The 23,607-nt window shown below is 38.2% G+C and overlaps 1 protein-coding gene across 1 annotated transcript in view; it reads right to left on the bottom strand.

Annotated features, from left to right (window-relative positions):
* The window catches only part of mmd (mind-meld), a 1,597,006-nt gene that overhangs the window by 139,505 nt on the left and 1,433,894 nt on the right, over nucleotides 1–23,607 (bottom strand). The window contains exon 19 of the mRNA XM_068225859.1: nucleotides 425–533. Within this exon, the coding sequence (XP_068081960.1) occupies nucleotides 425–533 (109 nt within the window). The remainder of the gene's footprint in view (nucleotides 1–424; nucleotides 534–23,607) is intronic.

Genomic DNA, 23,607 nt, shown 5'->3' on the forward strand with positions numbered 1-23,607 from the left:
AGTGTACCATCCATTGTGATCTCCAGTCCTGATCAATGAACACTGGAAATGTTGTCCCATAATTAGCGTTGCACGGTCTATCCATCATCAAACTGTCCTTTCATATGGTCTATTGCCATTGACTTTGTCCTGCACAGTATTCTTTTCATTGTTCTTTCCCTCCTGTCTCTTGACATATTAAGAAACTACAGTAATAATAATAAAAATACTGTAATGGTGGATTTCAAGATTCTGTAATTCTGAAAATATATATATCTATGAAGCAACTCCATATTTTCTCATTTTATTGACTCTTTGAATATTGGACCATTGTAAGAACATTACTCAAATTAAAATATAAAACTTTAGAGTATATTCATTTTATTTCACTGGATGTGCATTTAAAGAAATGGAACACTTCAGCGCTGTTTAAAATTTAACTTACTCTGGGTCACATTTTGTATACTGTCCACTTGAATCCATGCCACAATGTCCATTAATTGAGCCCTTGGAATTAAACTGCTCAAAGCACTGCTTGTCAGCTGCAATACCACCTGAACAGAGGAAAAGAAAGAATAAAGATTATTAGAATACATGGTGAGTGAAAATACATAATCAAATTAGAAATACTGTATATTATCAATTACAATAATTTTATTGTAATAAATGAAATATTAGATTTTCTATTATTATAGATAATTCAAAATGTGTTATGTTGGAAGAAGTCCCCTATTGTCAATTGCTATTATAATCATATATACCTTTCAGAAAAGTAATCAATCACTACTTATCTGCATTTAGGGCAGTTGAAAATGCACTTTAATATTTTTTAACAACACCAACAGATGGACTGGTAGCACTGAAACATCTGCTGTAAAATCAGTACATATAACAGTCTAAGGCTTCATACATTCACACTTCTTTCTGAAGTTATACCAGGCCAATTTTAATAATGATTATGTAATTCGAAAATTCTGGCTGAGAGGATTCCAAAAGAGAAGTCTGAAATAGGTGGGTTTCCAGGAAAACCCCACTCATAAAATGGAATATCTCTAACTACCGTACTTTAACTGTTAAATATTTTAAGTTGGGTTTTATTCTTACTTGATTCCTTGAATCAGAAAACTAGAGATGCTGAAACTTTACCAACAAAAATTTTCCTGAACCGATAATGGCTAATGTGAAGAAAGCCACTAGGCTTGCTCCCTTTTTAGACATTTCTCAGAGGAATCAAGAATCATGTAGGCCATGCCAAGTGATGTAACATCAGATATTTGTAATATATCACCATGTGATTGCAGCCAACGTGAGGTACTGGGATCTTCATTTAGTCAGTATGATTTCAGCTATGCTTAGAGGAGGATGTGATTGGCCTGCATTTATATTTAAAGGGTTAAGAAACAATAAAAAGTCAAAAGGTTATAAGAATCATATAAATTACTTAACAAGCACAAAAGAAAAAAAAAGAATGGAAAAATCTAGAAATGGGATCTGCACCCCTTTCCATTTTAGAAAAAACCTAGAACCACTTGTACATTCTTGGCTTTCAGTTAAAGACATAGCCAAGAACACCTTTTCCCAGAACTTGCTATATCTTTCCATGCAAACAGGCTTTATTACTTGTGTTGTATAAGAATCAAGCTGGTCCTGCAGTGTAGGGGTAGCATGCCTGCCTCTTATCTGGAGGACCCAGGTTCGATTTCTGGCCAGGATAGGAATTTTTACCTACATCTGAGGACTAGATCAAGGTCCACTCAGCCTATATGATTATAATTGAGGAGCCATCTGATGGTGAGATGGTGGTCCCGGTATAGAAAGCCAAGAATAATTACAGAGAGGATTAGTCGTGCCAATCACATGACACCTCATAATCTGCAGGCCTTCATGCTGAGCAGCGGTCGTTTGATAGGCTATGGTCCTTCGGGGCTGTTGCGCTATGGGGTTTGGTTTTTTGTATAAGAATCAAAGACTTGCAAAGTAAGGTTTCAATATTATCACTTAAGAAGTAATCCACCTACACAGTGTAATGGTTGGTGCTATTAGGTACCATGGTGGTGGTGGTCATTATTTTTTTAAGAGGAAGTACAACTGGGCAACCATCCTCACTGGCCTGGATTTGATTCCCATTACTGCAAGAAATTTAAGATTGGCAGGAGGGCTGTTATGCATTTTCAAAGATACACACAATCCACCTTCATTGGGTCAATGCCTGAAAAGAGGTGCATCACCTTGGGATGAAGACGTGAGTTTACTTTTTTGCTTAAGGAGAAGAAGAAGCAACAAGAATTTCCAAATATTATAGACCTATCATCAGGTTATATTATTTTAAAAAATGTAATACGGTACTACAATTCAGGACATTAATTAGAGGACTTTGTACTGTATTTTATTTTCAACAGGAATCAGATTCGGTGAAGAACATCCAGAATTTTGGAGTTCATTCTGGTGCCACTTACACGACATAAGCAGAAGTTATTTTAAAAAGAATTATATCAATTTCACAACTGCAATTTAATGGTAAATAAATTACCTTGTTTCCTGGGACAGGAACACACAACATCCTGTGCCTATTTCCAATCTTGTGATTAGAAATGTGTTTTTGTATCATATAGTTGTATAGAATTCTAGCCCTGTAATCTGGGTGGGGGGGAGGTATATCTGCCTCTCACCTAGAGGCCCTCCTAGTTTTGAATTCCCAGCCAGGTTACAGATTTATACCTTGACCTGAGGGTTGGTTTGAAGTCCACTCAGCCTATGTGATTACAATTGAGTAGCTATCAGATGGTGAGATGGTGGCCCTGGTCTAGAAAGCCTAGAATAACGACCGCGAAGATTCATCGCACTGACCATATGTCACCTCTTAATCTGCAGGCCTTCAGGCTGCACAGCAGTCACTTGGTATGCCAAAGCCCATCAGGGCTGTAGTGCCAGGATATTTGTTTATTTGTTTGTTTTATAATTGTATAGAGCCATGGGTTTCTAATTGTGTCTACTCTTCTAATTGTGTCTACTCATTGCGTTATGTCTGCCATCATTAACAAAACAACAGAATCTATTTGTAACTAAGGACTGTCTCTTCCAAAAGACACGTTTATTTTATAGAGAATAACTTAAAAAGAATAATGTAAAATCATAGCAATACTATGGAGAAGTACAAGAAGTGGGTGGGATGAAATAAATAAGGAATATATTTTTGAGCTTTTGTTTCAGATAGCAAATCAACGTTCAACACGGCTGTGATTCCTGCAAGGCTAAAATATCTATTCATTACACCTATTCTTAAGGAAGGGTCAGAATGTTAAAATAATTATAATTCAGTATGAATTTTAAGTATTTTCACAATTATATTTGATAAAGCTGTGCAATATCAGCCATCAGGCTATCTGGAAAGCAACCAATCACTTGATAGCAGTCAGTATGCATTCCAAAAAATAAATTCTACAAGTAGTGCATTAATAAAATTCATGAATGAAGTTACAAAGTCCAGACAGATACCAGGTGTAATAATATGTACACTGAATTGCATTGACCATGATATTTTACCTGAGAAATTACAAGAGATTACTATTCCGTAAATAGCAAAAACCACAACTGGCTTGAATCATTATTTTAAGGAATGGTTACAACCATTGGAGCATAGACTTATTAATAGCCTCCACACTGTGTAACAGGATCTAATTCTCTCTCTCTCTCTCTCTCAATCCCTTTCTATCCCTCTTTTTCCCTCCTTCCCTCTCTCTTTCTGTATTGTATATAGGCCTACCATATCACCAACATTCAACGTTCTAAGTGAACAGCTGCTACTCAGATCCTATACATTTTTTGACTACCGTACTTTGCACAAAATTTGCATCTCTAACTACAATATTGATAACACATATAAGATTAACGATTGTATCCCAGGAGTCAGATGCTGAAGACTGCCATTCCCAAATGGTTAAAAGTATTCAAATGAAGTCATTTATTTGTTGTTAACAAACACTAGTGAAGTCAGTAGCATTTCTTGTAATAATTATTACTGCATAATGGATGTTATGGTGGCAGATATGGGGCCCCTACAGTATGTAGTGCTGCTTGAAATACCCAATACAACCTGTAGACCAACAGGTAGCCCAATTCCTGGGGGCTTTAAAATACTGGGACACCCTCTCTCCAGGAGTCATAAATATGGAGGGCCCCTGCCCTGGGTTATGGGTGAAGTCCTCAACAGCATCTATGGCAGAGAAGATGAACTTTGGTATGGTGGAGATAGCAGAAAGGGCAAACCCGTAGCACCTGTACTCCAGATGAGTGGCTACGAAAGGCGTCTGTCTCCATGTTAGGGACGGTCTAAGTCTGAACCTGGCAGTAGATATAAAAAGCCTTTGGGTGTGGCGAGCCCATCGTAACAATAGCCTATATGGATAAAGCAGATATGGTGCCTCGGAAAAGGTTAGGGCATCTCCTGCTAAAAGCAATATGCAGCTCTTTGGGTGCTGGGAGAACTGTGGGAAGTGGGCAACCAGCACAACACTACATCAAGATTGCGGCAGTAAATGTCCTAACACTGATGGGAAAGACAGAAGAACTGGTTGACTTTATGAAAGGAAAAGATATAGCCACACTTGGACTGTGTGAGACTAAGAAGTGGGGTACGGGAGATATTCCTCTGAAAGAAGGATACAGGCTGTATTACAGCAGAGGACCTGAAGCAAAAATGGAGTGGCCATCATACATGGAAAAGAAATCCAAGAATATGTGGAGTCTACAAAATGTGTCAGCGATAGGATGATGGTGATGAGACTCCAGTTTGAAAATCACATGAAATATCTATTCCAGTTGTATGCCCCACAAACAGGTTGCATAGATGATCATCTAGAGGAACTTTTAGAGGAAGTGGAGGGACAGATAGAAGATAAGGAAGTGCTATTGATGGGATATCTAGATGCACAAGTTGGAATGGAAAGACAAGGAGAGGAAGTTGTAGGGCCCTTTGGATAGGGAAATGTAAATCCAGAAGGCGAGTTGTTGGTGGATTTTTGCATGAGGAACCAAATGATTGTTGGAAACACCTGGTTTAGGAAGAAGAACAGTCAGAAGATTACAAGGTATGGTTGGGGAGCCAGACGAACAAAGACCATGACTCATTATATTACCATCGAGAAAGAATACCGGAAAAACCTTTTAGATGTCACAGCCATGCTTGAAGAAGCCTTTGGTGGAGATCATAGAGCTGTGGTAGGAAAACTGAAAGTGGGAATGATTGAAAAACCCCCATTAAGAAGAGAGAAAAGAATTAAAGTATGGAAGTTGAAGGAGAAAAGCATACAAGAAGAATTTCAAAGGGACAGAGATGGGGAATGTTGAAGATGAATAGAAAAGATTTAAGGAAGCACTGGTTGGATGTGCAGAAAAGGTATATGGTAGAACATCAGGAAATGTGAAAGACAAATAGACACACTGGTGGAATGATAGGGTAAGAATGAAGAAAGTAGAAGAAAATATGTGGAGGTAAAGAATTTGGCCAAAAAAGTAGTGGAGGAAGAAAGGAGGAAAAGCTGGGTCTTATTCACACAGAAATTTAGACATGGTATGCAGAGCAGCAAGAAATTATTTTATGGCATCTTAAAAAACAAAAAGTGAGATCATGTAAACACCAGATTTGTGAAGGTTGAAGGCAGTATAATATTAACAAAACCAGAAGAAATAAGAAATAGATGGAGAGAGTATTTTCAGAAGTTGCTGAACATGAGAACTAATGACAGTCATTCAATGGACCACCAGGAAAGGCAATTGATTGATGAAGAAATTGATAAATAAATTACAATGAATGAAATTGAAAAGGCAGTAAGAAAGATGAAGAATGGAAAAACTGCTGGAATAGATGAAATTTCAGTGGAGATGATAAAGGCAGCTGGAGCTGTAGGCCTGCAGTGGACATATTGAGTTCTCACAATTGTCTGAGAGAATAAGCAGGTCATTGAAGATTGGCAAAAATGAATAATCATCCCAATTTTCAAGAAAGGCTATAAGAAAGTATTGAAGAACTACAGGGGAATTGCTCTGATATCCCATGTTGCTAAGATAATGGAGAGGATACTGGAAAGTAGGATAAGGTTGAGGGTTGAAAATCAGATACAGGAAAATTAGTTTGGTTTCAGAAGGAGAAGGTCAACAATAGATCGCATTTTCATTATTAGACAACTAATGGAAAAGCAATGGGAGTATGGGAATGATATGGTGATGACATTCATTGACATTGAAAAGGCACATGACAGTGTCCCCAGGACTAAAGTTTGGGACAAACTGGTGCAAAAAGGAATTGGTAATAACAGTTTTCGGAGATACCAAGGTGCCAGAATTTAGTCCCGCAGGAGTTCTTCTATGTGCCAGTAAATCTACCAACATGAGGCTGACGTATTTGAGCACCTTCTAATACCATGGACTGAGCCAGGATCGAACCTGCTAAGTTGGGGTCAGAAGGCCAGCGCATCAACCATCTGAGCCACTCAGCCCGGGACAAAAGGAATTGTACAGGGAGTAATAAAAATGATCACGGCAATGTACAGGGAATGTTGTAGTTGTGTGCAAACACAAGTTGGCAGGACAAGTTGGTTCAAAATCACTAGTGGGCTGAGACAGGGAAGTAGCATATGGAGGAAGAGAAATGAACATGTCGTTATTTGCAGATGATATTGTGATTTGGGGAGAAGACAACATGAATGTTCAAGAACAGTTGGATGTGGCGAGTAGGAGTCGAATATAGGCAGCCGAAATGATGTTCTTGAGGTCTATGATACAGAACAGTAGAAGACACAAAATAAGGAATGAGAAAATCTGGGAAGAAATTGTATTGGAAATAATTAATGATACAATAGAGAAGAGCCGATTAAGATGGTTTGGGCACATAAAGCGAATGAGTGATGAAAGAATGCCAAAAAAGGTGATGAAAATGCAAATGCAAGGAAGGAGAGGCCGCGGACAATCATGATTGAGATGGAAGGACACAATCCAATGCAGTATTAGAGAAAGAAACCTGGACTGGGACAAGGTGTTGGAGGAGGAATGGTGGAAAGACCGAAGCAAGTGGAGAGGAACCAAATTTGCCCCTACCCGGCTACAGCTGGATAATGGGAAATGATGATGATGAATGGATGTTAACAATGAAGAACCAAATGATTTATCATACTTAATCAACTAGACCTAGAAACCCTTCATTCTACAGTAACAAACATGTAATGTAATAAACATTTAATGTTCCTTCAGTAGCTAATTGTCTGAAGAGATGTCAGTGTTAAAATTGTGCCCTGGAAGGTGATTTTTTGTTGTTATTCTGCTTTACGTCGCACCAACACAGATAGGTTTTATGGCGATGATAGTACAGGAAAGGCCCAGGAATGGGTAGGAAGCGGCCATAGCCTTAATTAAGGTACAGCCCCAGCATTTGCCTGGTGTGAAAATGGGAAATCATGGAAAACCATCTTCAGGGCTGCTGACTGGGATTCGAACCCACTATCTCCCAGATGCAAGCTCACAGCTGCGCGCTCCTAACCGCATGACCAACTCACCTGGTAAGTAGCATATGTACTTGATACTTAAAAACCCTTAAATCTCAGCAATGCTCCATAGTCAGCAAAGAACTTAATCAGTTCTAAATGGTTTAACTTATTTGCTGGTAAAATACTGAAGAGCTGATGATCTTGAAGTAAACCCCTTTTAAAAAAAGCAGTAATAATCATTGTCATCAAAGTCATAAAATACTGCAAAAGTATCCAAACATAAATACTCTGATCTCATCCATAATATCTATAAGAGGTGGAGAGATCTACTACCTGTCTTTTGCTGGTCACATAGTCTGAAGTTAATGTGCAGTGCAATTTACTTTTAATGCACTTATAAAGCTGGTATTGAGAGTTGAAGGCAGGATTATAGCTCTGCTCAAAAATATATATTCTAGTGTGATGTAAATGCTTTCTACTGTATTGGGGCTTCACTTCTTCAGAGGTGTGATGTTCTATACTCACTTTGACTTGAAGTTTCCTAGTTCTCTTGGAATGAAATTTGAGTTAGCTGACAGGTGGAATTACTAACTCTGGTTATAAGTTATCCCCCACCTACAAAATCAATATTTGTATCAAGCATATCTACATTATTTGTATTTATGTCATATCTCTACTTAGTTTCAAAATAATAACCAGTGTTTTTTTCAAAATTAATTTTAAGGGGCACTCTCAGTTTGAACTACACAAAGCATCACCACCATACAATTTACATAATGTAGCTATTAAAAATGCAATGAACAGATAAGTCAATATAAAGAAGTATCAGTAGAAGTGTCTCTTACTGCTGACCTGATTATAACCAGTTTGACACTGGCAGTAGAGCTTGATCACTGCCATCTTCACACTTCCTCTCCTTGTGTCTGTCACTAGACGACGTCATCCTTTCAGGAACCGTGAATTCACATAATCTGTAGATTTAAAAAGTCTTGCAGGAGGGACATCCAACTTGATAAACATAAGGTTTGTAACTGTGCTTAAATGCAATGATGCTCTTGTTGGAGTCATGATCAAGTTAATTTGTGAGAAGTCTTGTTCATATTCACTTGCCAAAACTGGAATGTTGTTAATAGTGTTCAAAAGGAGCAATAGAGATTATGGACATTTTTTCTCTATAAGGTACTCTCAAAAACCTCTTAGGATTTGCCACTTGGGAAGCCTGAAAAGTTTGCAGAAGTTCCTTATTTCTTGTTTCCCCAAAAGTCAGATCAGGATTTTCTTGCCAAACTGCACTATCCAAAACTCCACCCCATTTCAGTGTTTCACTGTCATCTGAAGTTCACAGGTGGTTCTCCATATGCTTTCCAGGCAACCATAGTAGAACTTCACAGCATCAAATGATTCCCTTTATTTTTTCCTTGCTCTTCTTTCAGTAGTAAATGCAAATATTAACTGTGCTCCTGCTGCCAAGACTTCCATGTAGTATGTTCTATTATTGTCCTCCTTTCAGTAAACAATGTATTTTGCTTGCATATCCTTTTATGGACAGCATAAATTGTAATGTCATAATATGCTTGCAGTATGATACTTCTTGTAACTTCTGCTAAATCCAGAAGTGTATCACACATCAGTGCTAGGTCTAATATGACATGAACATTTGTTACATTATGTTATAATTCCTTCATACAGGTTTTGTTCAGTTTATCTCTTATGTGATCAACTTTGGCATTTCTGAAATGGGATACTAAAACTTCAAAATGTTTCCCCACAGCAGAACCCCATGTCCCCCTGAAAAAGATCTGATTCGTAACCTCCACAGGCCGTCCAGATCGTTCAGCGTCACTTGTGCCCATATGGCCAGTCCGAAAATTTTGAAACCACTTATAAACTGTTCTAATTGAAGGTGCAGAGCCACCATAATGTTTATCAAGCTTCTCTTTAGTCTCCTGAGGCATTTTGCCTTTCATAAAGTAATGTTTAATCACCACACGAAATTCTTTTTTGTCCATTTCTTGAAAATCACTCGACTTCCTTGATTTACACGAATGCCAAACGCAAAGAAATAGACCAATATGGCTGAAACTTGGTGTGCGTTCATTCAATAGATGCTACTAACTAAACAGACCTCGATACGCGCTGGTGGTGCCATCTCTCGGACTTTGCACGGACTTTTCAAACCACCTTCGTATTTTGTTGTGGAAGAATTGCCAAGTTTTGTTAGTTGTTGTCAAACCTTAGCTAACAGAACCTTTCGGACACTTTTCTTTTGGACAAGTTGCGTGACATATGGTGTGTGAGTCAGCTTCCGTTTGTTCAGCAATCCGTCTGACATTCCTACCAGGCGGTATGGCCTCGTTTAGTGATTATACTTAACTTCAGGCCCCGATTTACAAATGGGCGGACTGGGCATTTGCCCAGGGCGCCAGTTTTTGAGGGGCGGCGGCCGGCGGATCGAGTAATTATGGCCTGCGTAATTACGTCTTAATTACACTCAAATTAATTTTACATTCCACAAATTATTCCAATTATTTTATTAGCCTATATAAAACACTTTAAACTATTCTAACTTTAAAACCTGAATTTAATCCATATATTTAAATTTTATGAAGAAAATGAGTCTTGTTTCTAAAATTATTTACTTACATACAAACTATCAAACTGAATCAACGGCTTTTTAAATAGAAATAAAAACAGCCCGATTCTTATTTGGCTGTTATCTTGATAAGTTTAATCATGAGAATTAACTCATAATCTTGAAAATTGTAATATTTAATTTGTAAACAGTTATTTTTTTAGAGAAACAGGAAAACGAGCAGAGAGGGGGTGGGGGCTGCTAAATATTGTTTGCCCAGGGCGCTAACTACTTGAAATCGGGGCCTGCTTAACTTGTGGACACTAGTGTAGGCTACGTCACTTATGGTCGGCCATGAATTTCAGACACTTGTATGCAACTTCATTCAGATGAGTAATACAGTATCTGCCTACACTCAGCCTACTTAAATTCTGAAGTCCAGAGCTGTCCATGTATATATCGCTACAAAATGAAGTAGATATTTTCATAGCTCATTTAAATTAAAAATGCTAACATGGCAATAATTTTAGAAATTACATTACACACGTTTCATCAATCACTTATAGCACTTGGGTAAAAAATAGAATTTATATGACTTAGAAGTCATTCATTTAATCTCTCCAGGTCAATATCAGGATCATATAATCATTACTGCGAAACTTTATTTTATTTTAAGACACACATGCACTACAATCTTCTTAAGATTTTGACAAAATCGAAAGCTGCACATATTGATGGAGAAAACTATGTGTCTAGCTAAAGATGGAGATAGACAGTTTAACAAGGGTCAAAGTTTTCTCTCACACTCATGACTGAGAATCGTAGACCTTAATAGGTTTGCCAAGAGCAGCTGGATAGGCAACTTACACACGGTAAATTCAATCTGCTGTAGCCATAAAATTGTCCTCAGAAGGTCAAAAAGACAGGAAATCTTATGAGAAGTGAGAAACAAAACTGTGTCTATCAGGCTCAGAAGCTTCTTAACGTAAACAGTAGATCATAGAAATGGGGAGAGCATATCAAGGCTTAGAAAAGCGTAAATTCCATCTGCGGTAGCCATAAAATTGTTCTCACAAGGTCAGGAAGACAGGAATTCTTATGAGAAGTGAGAAACACTGTCTATCAGGCTCAGAAGCCTCTTAACGAAAACAATAGACCATACAAATGGGTAGAGCATACCAAGGCTTAGAATAGTAGTGAATGGTGGAAACCTGCGCATATTTTGGAGCTCTTGCGTTCTGCTGGAAATTGATTTATGGCATTACAGTTTATTCATTGTAGGAAAATGAAGTGACTTTTACAGCATATTCAATTATGCCATAATTTTATATTAAATAACAAATAATAAATGTTTGGAGAAAAAATATATTTGAGAATAACTGTAAAGAATTCTGTAACCCAGTTAGTAAATCGATAATCTTCTTCCTGGCCTTTTACCAATCTCTTGGAGATAGCATTTCATGGGGTTTGACATGGTTATATGGCCGGATGCGCTTTCTGACACCAACCCTATTCTATGAGGCCCATTTTACTTCTTTATGCAAAAGTAAGGAAGAGAACCGTCTTCTTATATCTTCACAAAGAATGATGAAGGGTTTTGCCTCTTGAAATCTAAGTTTGATAAAGTTTGTAATCTTGACTGCCACATCAAGAGCAGTGTCAAGGATCTTTGGAATTCATATTGCCACCAGTGGCTACATTTTATTTTCGGTACAACAGCCTTAGCACATGTAATAAAATCGAGACTTTTCTTACCATCATTTGAGCTCTGTCACAACATAAACCCATGCATAATTAACATGATAGTCATGTTTCTTGATAACAGGGAGTCAACCAAGCCAAAAATTTTCTCACCCATTGAATATCATTTCAGGAGAACAACATACATACATATCATGCACAAACTGAAAAACTGCAGGACGGTTAATAAAGGAACATTTCTTTCACTTAATTATAGATATGCCAGCCCTGCTCTGTAGAGGTGACATGTCAGTTTCTTAGCCAGAGGCGCTGGGTTCAATTCCGGGCCAATCCGTGAGATTAACTAAGCCTCACGGGACGATCTAAGAAACTGGTTGGTATGAGAGACAGTGGACCCGGCCGCAATTGCCAAGCAATATGGCTGAGAATGTTGACACACTGGTAACATGGCACTCCAGTATCTGTAGACCATCTGGCTAGGCAGCAGTCAACTTGGCAGGCCAAGGCTCTTAATGGTCAGTTGCACTGTTAGTTTTTTGTTTGTCTGTCTGTAAAATTGTAGAAATAAGGGTGGTCCATATAGGGCTTCTTGAGATTTTTAGCAATGGTATGAGCCTCTCAGATTGCCCAAAAAATAGCTCACTTTATAAAAAGCCTCACGATTTTTTGTTGTTAATGACAGGGATTTGAGGAATGATACCAAGTTTTAATGTAAAGTAAAACCTTGTTAGGACGTTTCTGCAGGGGGCAAGGAAAAAGAACGTGTTAAGCGAGGAAACGCACCGTTGAATACACGAATAAAAACTATCTAACAGGGATAGGGAAACACTAGATAGTACGGTTTTTCCAACATAATGGGATTTTACGTCGTATATCCGCGGGTACATTGAAAACTATGAGAAGAGAGTAATTAAAGGTGTGGAAAACACGAAAGAACAAATATGAAAAAATATTCTGCTGGGGCTTATAAAATAATAGTGCACTGAAATGTGTTAAAAACACCAAAAACAAATATGAAAACATTTGAATGGGTCCAGTTGGTTATCAAACATTATTTTTCTGATCACACACTTAGACAATGACTTGGAGGTTATACATGGCCATGTGCAACTGCAACAGAATAGAGGTGTGGAGATTCTGAACGAGTGATTCGTACTGAACGAATCGTTGCACTGAACGATTGAATCATGATTCGGTGAGCCAAATGAATTTACTCGTTTGTGAATCGAAAGCTGAATCGAGAGATGGCAGCCACAACTCGTTCCTTGCCTCCTCGTTCGTTCTGATTCATATCGCCAAATCGGGTATCCACCATTTTGAATCAATGACAACGTGTGAAGAATGACTCTGTTATTTTTTATTTAACCTGAACTAAAAGTTTGGTTCACCAGTCAAATACTCCTAAACCTAACCTTACACGATTTTTCTTAAACAAGAAATTATAACGTCGTTTCAAGTCACACACTTCACGGAACTGTAATTAATATACACTCAACTTCCAGCTCATTGCGAAATGATAGGTTAACTTTACTGCAAGATTCCCGTTCCCGTTACGTCCTCGTGAACTACTGTGAGGTACTGAAGTGTGAACTAACGTGGAACATGGAAGCCTCTCTGTTCTCGTTCTCAGCCCTTAGTAAGAATCGATATAAGTGATTATTTTTAATCTTGTCCTGTCATGAAGTCTATATGCTAGTGGAAGTGAAATAGCTAACCATGATTTATTTGTAGATTATAGGCAATACAAGTTTATTAAAGTAGGTACCGGTACATTACTTTTAAGATTTTCCTCATGTTGACGAAGGGAGCAAATACAGCAAGGCATAAATCCTCCAAGTGATCCATTCTTGTGGATGTGATATGTACACCAGTTACTATCTGACACAACTTCAATTAGGCATATTTCTTGAACATTTTCGTAAATTGTTCCATACTTCCCCCTTTGGCACTCGCCTTTTTGGTTTCTATGGTTACTCTGAGGAGCGGCAGTATATTAAGAGGCAACCGTACTAAAGAAAATACAAGTCACCGAGCGAGTGGCTGTGCGGTTTGATTCACGTAGCTGTCAGCTCGCACTCAGGAGATAGTGGGTTTTAACTCCACTGTCGGCAGCCCTGCTTCCTTCCTACTCCACCGTCGCTATAAGACCTATCTGTGTCGGTGCGACGTAAAAAAAAAAGTATTCTTTTAAAAGGCGGATGGTTTACTTCGATAACGCAATGTCTTATTGGCGGTGACTACAGTGACTCTATATGTACAGAGTGGCCAACGAGTGCTTCATCCTGATTGGCTCCGCCATGTTTTAGCCAAATGTCCCGTCAGCTGATTTAAACGTATGTATTCAGCACAGGGTAAGATCACTCTTTATATAATTTCAGCGAAGTACAGGCTACCTGTTTTAACCTCAATACACCGATAATATGTTCTTATTAAACACGGAAGATTATTTAGTATTATTAGTTAAGAAATGTTTGTGAATTTACGTATTTCTGAGGTCTGAGTTTTGAAGAAAATTACGCCAGGCTGTTATGTTTATGGTTGCAGAAACAGATCGGGAAAGGTTTTTAAAATGAAATTAGGCAATTGACTGTTTTCAGCAAGTTATAAGACGCCCTCAACAGCGAGTAGAGTTGTTTCGTGCATTATAATGGTAACAATAATAACAAAATGGGTCAGAAATTTTATAGAGGCCAGGGCAGTAAATGTCAGATTTCTCCGTTAATATTCGCCGTATCGAAAACTTGTACATGAGGAAAGGTGTTTACGATATAATTTTCGACATTTTACGTTTTGTGCGATTTTACCGTGTAAGGAAAATAACAGAGATTCTCACGATTATATTAGTTTTCACTAATTTTCAAGTATCCCCATAAATACCTGTAGGCTACTTAACAAAACTTACAGGAAAGGTCACTCCCGATCATTCACTGTAAGTCTCATTCATTTTCACCGTATGAGGTATTATGATTGATATATTCTCGAATTCAAACTTTTATGGCTATTCATCTCTTAAAGGACGTGGTTATAAGTGCCGCCTAGCATCAAGTTGAGTTTTCTCATACATTATAATGATGACAATAATAGTCTGACTCGGAGGTTGAATGGTCAGCGTATTGCTCTTCAGTTCAGAGTGTCCAGGGTTCGCTTCGCGGCCGGGTGGGGTATTTTAATAGCTCGGGCTTGGGGATTGGGTGTTTGCGTTTATCCCAACACTCTCCTCTTCATACTCAGACAACATACCACACTACAAATCACCACAGAAACACGCAATACGATTTGCGACAGGAATAGAATCCGGCCGTTAAACAGGACCAAATCCACATGTTTGACCCGGTTTCCATCCACAACCCTACAGTTATGGGAAGAGCGGTAGAAAAAGAAGGAGGTATTGATAACAATGCATTAGCAAAACCGATAGTAGCAAATAAAATGTTTAAAATACAGGGCATATCTACCAGAACTAACCGGGGCGCAGAATTAGTCGCATATCACGGAAATCGAACAGCGGGTGGTCGATAATTGAGTCCTGTATACAAGTACACCGGGACCAGGAGAACTGCTTGTTATCACCGAGCAACAAGGAGTATTTTCTCAAACTATAGGCCTGTTGTATAGTGATACTAATATTTAATTCCTCATTACGGGGATCAAACCGTAGCCATCATTAAAGGAGCACTATACACAACCCGGGGACCATGGCAGTTGCTTGTTTTCGTCACTAAAGAGTAGCAGGCTTTCGCTATTAACTTATTTCTATTAGTGCCACGAGTAAAATGGTACAGTATATTATGTTACCTTACATTACGTTAACATAAATATGGAGGTAGGTAATACGATTTTGTCTACCCACCGGTTAAGTAGTCATATTATTTTCTATCTTCTGCGTGTGTTCAGAGTATATACATATCGATAAGTCATATGTAAACAGTACATTTCTCTGTATAGTTTTATGATACTGCGCTGCATATTCTGATATGTAAAACCATGTAACCTGATATATGGGGTTACCGAGCTCGATAGCTGCAGTCGCTTAAGTGCGGTCAGTATCCAGTATTCGGGAGATAGTAGGTTCGAACCCCACTGTCGGCAGCCCTGAAGATGGTTTTCCGTGGTTTCCCATTTTCACACCAGGGAAATGCTGGGGCTGTACCTTAATTAAGGCCACGCCGCTTCCTTCCCATTCCTAGGCCTTTCCTGTCCCATCCTCGCCATAAGATCTAACTGTGTCGGTGCGACATAATGCAAATAGAAAAAAATTAAATGTAGGCTAACTTTACAGTCATTACATACATTATTCGGGACAATGACTATACTATTTTATGCCACATGTATTATAATATAAATGTTATGATTGGCCTAGCTACCAACACAGAATTTCTAACCACTTATATAATTTTGTGACTTGTAGGCCTATACCATGTATAACTCAATTTTGAAGTCTTACATCAGGTAGTCAGACTCTGAATATAACAAATACTGATAGGGCTATATACATACAGCATAAGCAAAATAAATAACATCTTAAAACATTGACCTAGTCTATTCTTTATTGAAATAATAATAATATCACCCTCCTTCATGTATCAGCTGAGTACTTGGCTAAAACATGGCGGCTGGACTGGCCTTGGCCACACTGTACATATAGAGTCACTGTATGAGTGACCTGCTAAAGTTGCTATCTACTGAATAGCTTGTCAACTTAATGTAAATCGTAAGGAATGTTGTTAAGAACAATCGAAGTTCAAAAAACCTTTGTCACGGTTGATTATTTCAGTCAGGTGATCACGTTTACATTTGTTTTCAGATGTTTTAAAATATTTCTTCACTAAAAAAGAACTAAAAGTAAAGAATTGACGGTGAACTGCTGTCAAAATTCACTTTCGAATTGCCACAAAAATGTTCATATCTACTATAAATTTCAAATTCGATTGTCGTATAGTTTGGAATGGTAGCTTTGAAGAATGTACGTTACTTTCTTAAAAACACAGTTAAGCATCGGCAGTTCCTAACCTACTTGAGTTTGGAAAGGATTAGTCGTTAGGCCCCATTCACAATGCAAACGTAACCGTAAACTTAACGACGTAACGTAACCGTAAAATTAACGTAAAATTTGTGGTATTCACAGTGGAGGAACGTAACATTAACGTAAAGAGTACACAGCAGCCAATCAAAGCACTCCCATGTTATTTAGTACGGAAGTCAGGTTTTGGGCTATCTCGCAGTTTTATATTTCAATACCTCGATGAAATCAAACAACGTGGTAGCGGAATCCATATTACTTCAAACATCTATTGCTTTGCTCCTGGGAGCTGTGTAGGCCTACGGTACCTGAAAAGGCGATCTAAACAACGGTGCAGAAAATGGGTTCATCCCTTGAATCAAAGAAGGTTATCTCAGGGCGATTTCGGTAATCTACTGTAAGAAATGACTCTCATCAGTTCGTTTTGGACATGCGGATGAAACCTGAACTGTTTGCCTTTCTTACGATTTGCTTCCCCTTTTGTAATAAAAAGAAATGTAAAAGGTCTCCTTTACCGACATCTATGACCCTATCTATCACACCCCGATGAGATATTTGGATCTATTTTTTGGATGATATCGTTTTCGTAAACTAGTAGTCCGTCATAATGTTAAGAAATATACAGGGACACTGTTTTATTTATGACAGGGATTGTCTCTCGTCCGTTTGCCAGCGCTGCGAGCTTGTCTCCCGCCATTTATTGTCAGATTTCATTACTACAGGATATTAATTTCCACCTATTATTTTTCGGTACAGCGTATTTGTAATTCTTTTTCCTTCTATCATACATAGCCTATACACAAAGATTATTTTGAAAGAGAATTGCAAGTGTTTCGTCGAAAGAAGTCATTATATCGTGCACAACACACAATGTTTACCTCTGCTCTGATTGGCTGGTTCTTAAAGTTAACGTAAAATTAACCGCAAGAGCTTGGAGTTTGCAATCCCTTAATTTTACGGACTCGCAGTTAAGTTTACGTCGGCGCATTGTGAATGGATCCATTAGATGGCCGCTAACTTCTAAGTTAACGTTAATTTTAAGTTTACGTTACGTTACGTTTGCATTGTGAATGGGGCTTAAGCATCGGCAGTTCCTAACCTTCTTGAGTATGGAAAGGATTACTGTAGTCGGACAGTAGTGCAGCATTTTTCAAAAGCTAGCAATTACCTTCAACATTTCACTTCTTGTAAACTTGTAAAGCAGTAGTAGTTATGAAAAACAAAACGGAATAGTTCATCTGAGTCCATGGTTTCGCTTTCGGCTTTCAGTCACGTGGTGATCGAATTAACGAATCATTTTGGTGAATCGGTTCTTCCCGCCATTTTGCATGGCCCGAAATTTCGACCGACCAAGACCGATTCGAGTGATCGAGTTGCAGCTGGAAGGTGCGAGTATCAACATTCACGGAAATTCTGTGCTTCATGATGTGGATGCCAGTCGACTTGCTGAAAGACTTCAATTTCGTCTTCATTAGTAAGGAATTTCACGAATTTTCCCGTATCCATAATTAGGCTATTCACAAGACAAATATGCACCACGCTGGTCAACTTCATACGATTATCGAGATGTAGGCTATCACGTGACCAAAGTTCGCTACCCGGTACAACAAAACACGAAGTACTTTTCTAACTTCTGAATGGATGAGAAATACAAGCACAAACAGGCTCATTGTGTTATTCTGTAGTTTCACTGCTAACCGGCAAGCAAAACTAAGCATTTCTGAGGCTAATGGCTTGCTCCCCGAAGGTGCAAATTATGCTGTGAAGTTTAAGATTTCAAGGCCTTTTCCCGTTATCACGCAACTGCGGCGAGGACTCTTACCCGAGTTGAAAATCACGTTCTTTCCACAAGGGATGACAAATAACATGTTCAGGGCTAGGAAAAATGTGATCGCACTGAGCGGCAATAGCGAGAATTCGTGACGTGATAAGTGAGGTATTTTTTATAGAGATTTAATACGATGAGAATCGGGACTTTGAATTTACGACGTGCTAAGCAGGAAAACGTGTTAATGAGGAACGCCCTAACGAGGTTTCACTGTATATAATGTTTACACTTTTACATTTTTAAATCATGTAATTATTCTTCACAGTCACTGTGGTGAATAAATGTCTTTGAAACCTTGTTAACACCAGCAAGCTGGCACTCCAGCATCTGTACACCATCTGGCTAGGCAGAAAACACACTGTACATTAGGAGCAGTAACCGATTGACAATAATTAATTTCTAACATACTTTCTCGAATTTAGCACTTGGACTATCTTTATTAGTGTTTTCAGGGTGTTATTGTCCACATTTTCTCACACAACTCACAATCAGACTAATTCTGGTGCTTCAGCCAAGGAGGTTCTCAATGTGATAGTGGGTAAGAACTATGGTACCTAATGTATTACTATCAAACCAAGAAAAACGTGATTAATGTTACTCTTTCAATTTTGTTTGCTAATCTCAATTTATGAGATAAAATAAATGAAGACAAAATGCTAATATCAATTATGATATTTCCTTACATTATTAAACAATATCATTAACCATTTTAAGAAAACAAGTAACGAGTATGATTTATTATAAATGCCTTTAGGCTCAATCATAAAAGACATTCAAAGTTAATCAGAAAGTTAAAGCAATTGTAAATTGTTCCATGGAAAGCACAGTTCAGCAGCAACCACAGAATAGATACCTTAAAGTGGTTCATGGTTGTGCTGATAAATATACTGACATTTGAGCACTCTTATTTGCTGATGAAATGTGTCAAGATAAATTTAAAATAAATTAAAAATTAGTATTATTTCCAAAATTACTCTCAGCAAGAATGAAAAGGCATGTGAGGCTTCTTCCAAAGTGAGGGTGGATGCAGAGAGGAGAAGCCTTGTTTCATAACTGTTTCTCTGTTTCAAGTGAATAATAATAATAATAATAATAATAATAATAATAATAATAATAATAATAATAATAATAATAATAATAATAATAATGGGGGTACACCTTCTCCGTCCAGCTAAACTGTGCACCTTCTGTAAGGCCATCTATGTAATCGAACTTGAACTAATTTTATGCTAGATACTTGGATTTTCAAGCGCTAGATGTCTCTATCATCGGTTTTGTAGCTCCCCCTAGTGGGTCGAACTCTTAACTAATTTATTAAGAAATTCGTATTGTGACAGGTGACAAATCTTAAGTTTGTGAATATTGTTTTGTTCTTATGTCAAGGTTGTCAACACTTTTGCCCCCTTCAACTCCTGGACCTATCAACCAATCAGGAATTTTGGGAATATTTTCTCTAGGCAATTAAAATTGGGGCTGTGTACAGGCATCCAGCCTACCTGTAAAGAGTTCTGGAAACTTCGCCTTGAAATGCTATAAAAGCTGTGCACGTTAGGGCTGTGTTGTCATCTTCATTGCTCCAGTTGATTGTGTGCGGAGTGTACTAAGGAGGCAAGGGCTGCAGGTCAGCGTTTGGAAGACCCACCAACTAAAGGTAATGGCAAAATTTTCTTTTCTTAACATGTGTAACTTTGGCAGATAGCTTGAGAGGAAGGTTTAAAACTTCTTTTATTCATGTGAAGTTCTAATATCATGGTTTAAATGTAGATTTTTGACAAGTCTGAAGACTTTGTTCAAATCCCTGCTGGGAAACATATAATGTAAGGGAACAAAGAGTGATTTCCCTCTGTTGATTCCCATTCAATGTGGTATAGAGTGACTAAAGTTTCTAATCCTCTAAAATTCTTAAAATCTTTTGGTTTTTAATGTTTCTCACTTTGTCACCCTGGCGTACAATAGGTTTAGCCTATGTATCTTTGGGCTATATGCCCACTTAGTATTTTAAGTGTTTTCTAGAAGGAGTGTAGGTCTTTTACCTCCTTGCATTTTGTTACTGGCCAATCATTATCAACCTTTTCTTTTTACATTATGGCCATTTAGTATGGACACTTATTGACCCTCTTTATGTTTCTGGAACAGAAAGTGAAGGAAAAAAGAAAAAAAAAATCTGTTGAGCAGACGTGACTGTAGGCTAAATACATTATTTGAAGTTTGTCAGGCATAATGTTGTGTGTTGTAAGAAATTTGTGCCTCTGAGAGGCTGGACTATATTAAACTGTGGATCTCAGACTCGGCCAGGTAAATTAGTGGAGCAAACATGCTCTTATCAATAGTGTACCTGTTAAGAGCTATAATGCTAATTCCTTGTATGTTATCGTGTTAATGATTCTTTTGAGTTCTGTACCTATTTTTGGACTTAAGTTACTGTTGTTGGAGCTGATGAGCTCAATGATTATATTGTTGTTGTTTATTCAGATTTTCTATTTATCAAATGTTAAGGAAAAAAAAGGATGGAAAGAAATAGAATTTCAAATTTTAGTGCTTTAACTTATGCTCTGGTCATTTCCTTGTCCTCCCATTCACCCCGTCACCATCTTACACCTCTGTAAGCCACAGAATTTCCATATCAATAATAATAATTGTACCGGGCGGTACACCTCCACACCGTTTATTTAAAAGTTGCGCCAGTTAAAACTCCTCTTCTGGAGGAAGTCTGAACTTTATCTACGGTCTTAAATTCCAAATTTCTCAGAAGATGTCACTACCTGGAAATTTTTGAGTTTGTGAACTGTGTCATTTTCGACGTACTTTTGTTTTGCTTGTATTAAGAAGTGTGAACTTTCTCTTCTAGAGGACACTACTGAAGATCTACAATAGTGCAACCTAGTGCGGAGTCAAAGAACTATTTTTTTGGAGAAAATTTAATTTCAAAAGTTTGTTCTTTGTTAAATTTCTTTCTGTCATTGTTTAAGTTGGCAATATTTACCCCTTTTTTCCCCTTGTTATGAATGTATCCAATCCCGAAATTCTTCTATTAATTTCTGGCCAATCAGGGGTATCTTCCCCCAACTTGTATCTGTTGCGGGGTCCTACCCAATAAAATCTTTGTGGGAGGGTGTTTTCTTTCCCCTAACGCCTAGAATCTTCCACGAGAGGATATAAACTGCTGATTTTTGGGTCTCCGGGCCACTTCTGTTCCATCTTTCAGTGTGTAAAGTTCATAGCAGGAGGCGGGAAGCGCCTCTTTCCTCGGCAGCGGTCAACAATAAGGTAATGGCCGATTAATAACTTCTTTCTTTGCTAGCTCAGCAGTTTAACTTTCGGGGCGGGTTCTAAGCGTTCAACCATGTAACCTTTTCCTAAAAATGTAAAAACAACTGGTATCTATTCTATTTTCATACGACATATCGGGATAGAGAGTGCTTAACCCTCTCGAGCTCCCACTCACATCGTCTTGAGGTGAACTTATTTTTCTCAACCAATTCTTCCGTAATGTAATGTAAATTGCTATTAAGTCACCTCTGTAGTATGGGATTAGCCCTCGTATCAACGGCCTAGTGCCAAGTAGGTCTTAATCAAGTGTATTAGGAGTGCAAGTTCGCCTCCTCTCAAATTGTTTTAGAGGTCATTTAATTAACCTGCTTTTCGTTTAATAGACCTCAGTAGATTGGGTATTTTACCCCTGTGTTTATGTCCGTTCAGGACAGCTTGAAGGTGAAGTTTGGTGTGGCCTGTGATTGGCTTACACTTTGAGAGCAGATTGCTCTTTTGAATTCGATTTTGTATGCCTCGAGGAGGCTTTACTGTGTAATTTTGGAGCAAGTGCTCCAGGGTTTGATTGGGGTCTTCTGCCCCTTTGTTAAAATTTGTATATCGGAAAGTTGGGCTAAGTGCTCAAGAAGTGTGAACTCAGGGCTAGAAGCCCAAATTCTGTAATCCCTGTACTTGTACATTTCAAATTGTGTTTTCGGCTACTAAGTACCTGTTCTTTGTTATTACTTAATTTTGAAAAGAAAATATAACCTTGTTAAATTTTACAGTAACTTTGTTTCCGTAGTTTGAGACTCATTCACGCCCGCACCTTCTTTCTCCTCTACCTACCACCAAAACACGGTAACAAGTGGTAGCAGAGCGTGGTTGAATGGGTCTCAATTTTGCCCCTCTTGACGGTTAAACATTGCTTTAATTCAAACTCTAACCATTTTCTCAGTTGCTGGCATTTGTGAGTTTTTCAAAATCGTTCTGTCATCATGCCCGGCCCTCGCGATGTTCTCCTCCTTAACTATTTGCGCAAAGAGGAGTTGATATACGAGTTAACTATCAGAAACGTTCAATCTGGAGGCACGGTTGCAATAGACACTAACAAGCTTAGAGAGTCCCTTGATTTGCCCATTTCCATCCCCAATTTGGGAGAGAAAGAAATTGATGACTCTCTTTCCACGATCGTCGAGAATATTACTGGGCTAGCATCTGTAGTTAGTTTTTTTGATGAAAATGATCCGTCTCCTAATCAAATTAAGCGTGTGCAAGGCAGACTATATCACTTTTCAAATAGAGTTAATGATCTGTTGTCTCTAAAGGTGAATGACGTTCAGAGGAAGGAAGCTAATACGCTCCTTGAAACTATTTCTGAATTGTCTAGTAAAGTCACCCTATTGTTAACCGGGGAAATTCCTCCCAAATCTGATCTACCCACCATAGTGAATGTAGGTAGCGAGGAAGAGTCTCCTAAGGGAGAAGTAAATAGGAAAACCCCCACTGCTCAAACTATCTCTGCCCCATTGGACAACGAGTCTGAACGCCGTGCATCGTTGGGTAACATCCGTTCTGAATTAACTTCCTTGCCATTGAAACCTTTACCTACTATGTCACCCGGGTTTAGTAGCTTGCCTCATCCATTGGCAATGTTGCTAAGAGGTATCTCTAAGTTTTCTGTCAACACCACCAGTGAAGTTATTTCATTTTTAAGATTTTTAGTTTAATTTCAGGATCACGCCCTTGTGTTTTCTCTTTCCCCTTGTCAGATTTTGCA

Source organism: Anabrus simplex, chromosome 2, assembly GCF_040414725.1.
Source record: "Anabrus simplex isolate iqAnaSimp1 chromosome 2, ASM4041472v1, whole genome shotgun sequence".
Classification (NCBI taxonomy): domain Eukaryota; kingdom Metazoa; phylum Arthropoda; class Insecta; order Orthoptera; family Tettigoniidae; genus Anabrus; species Anabrus simplex.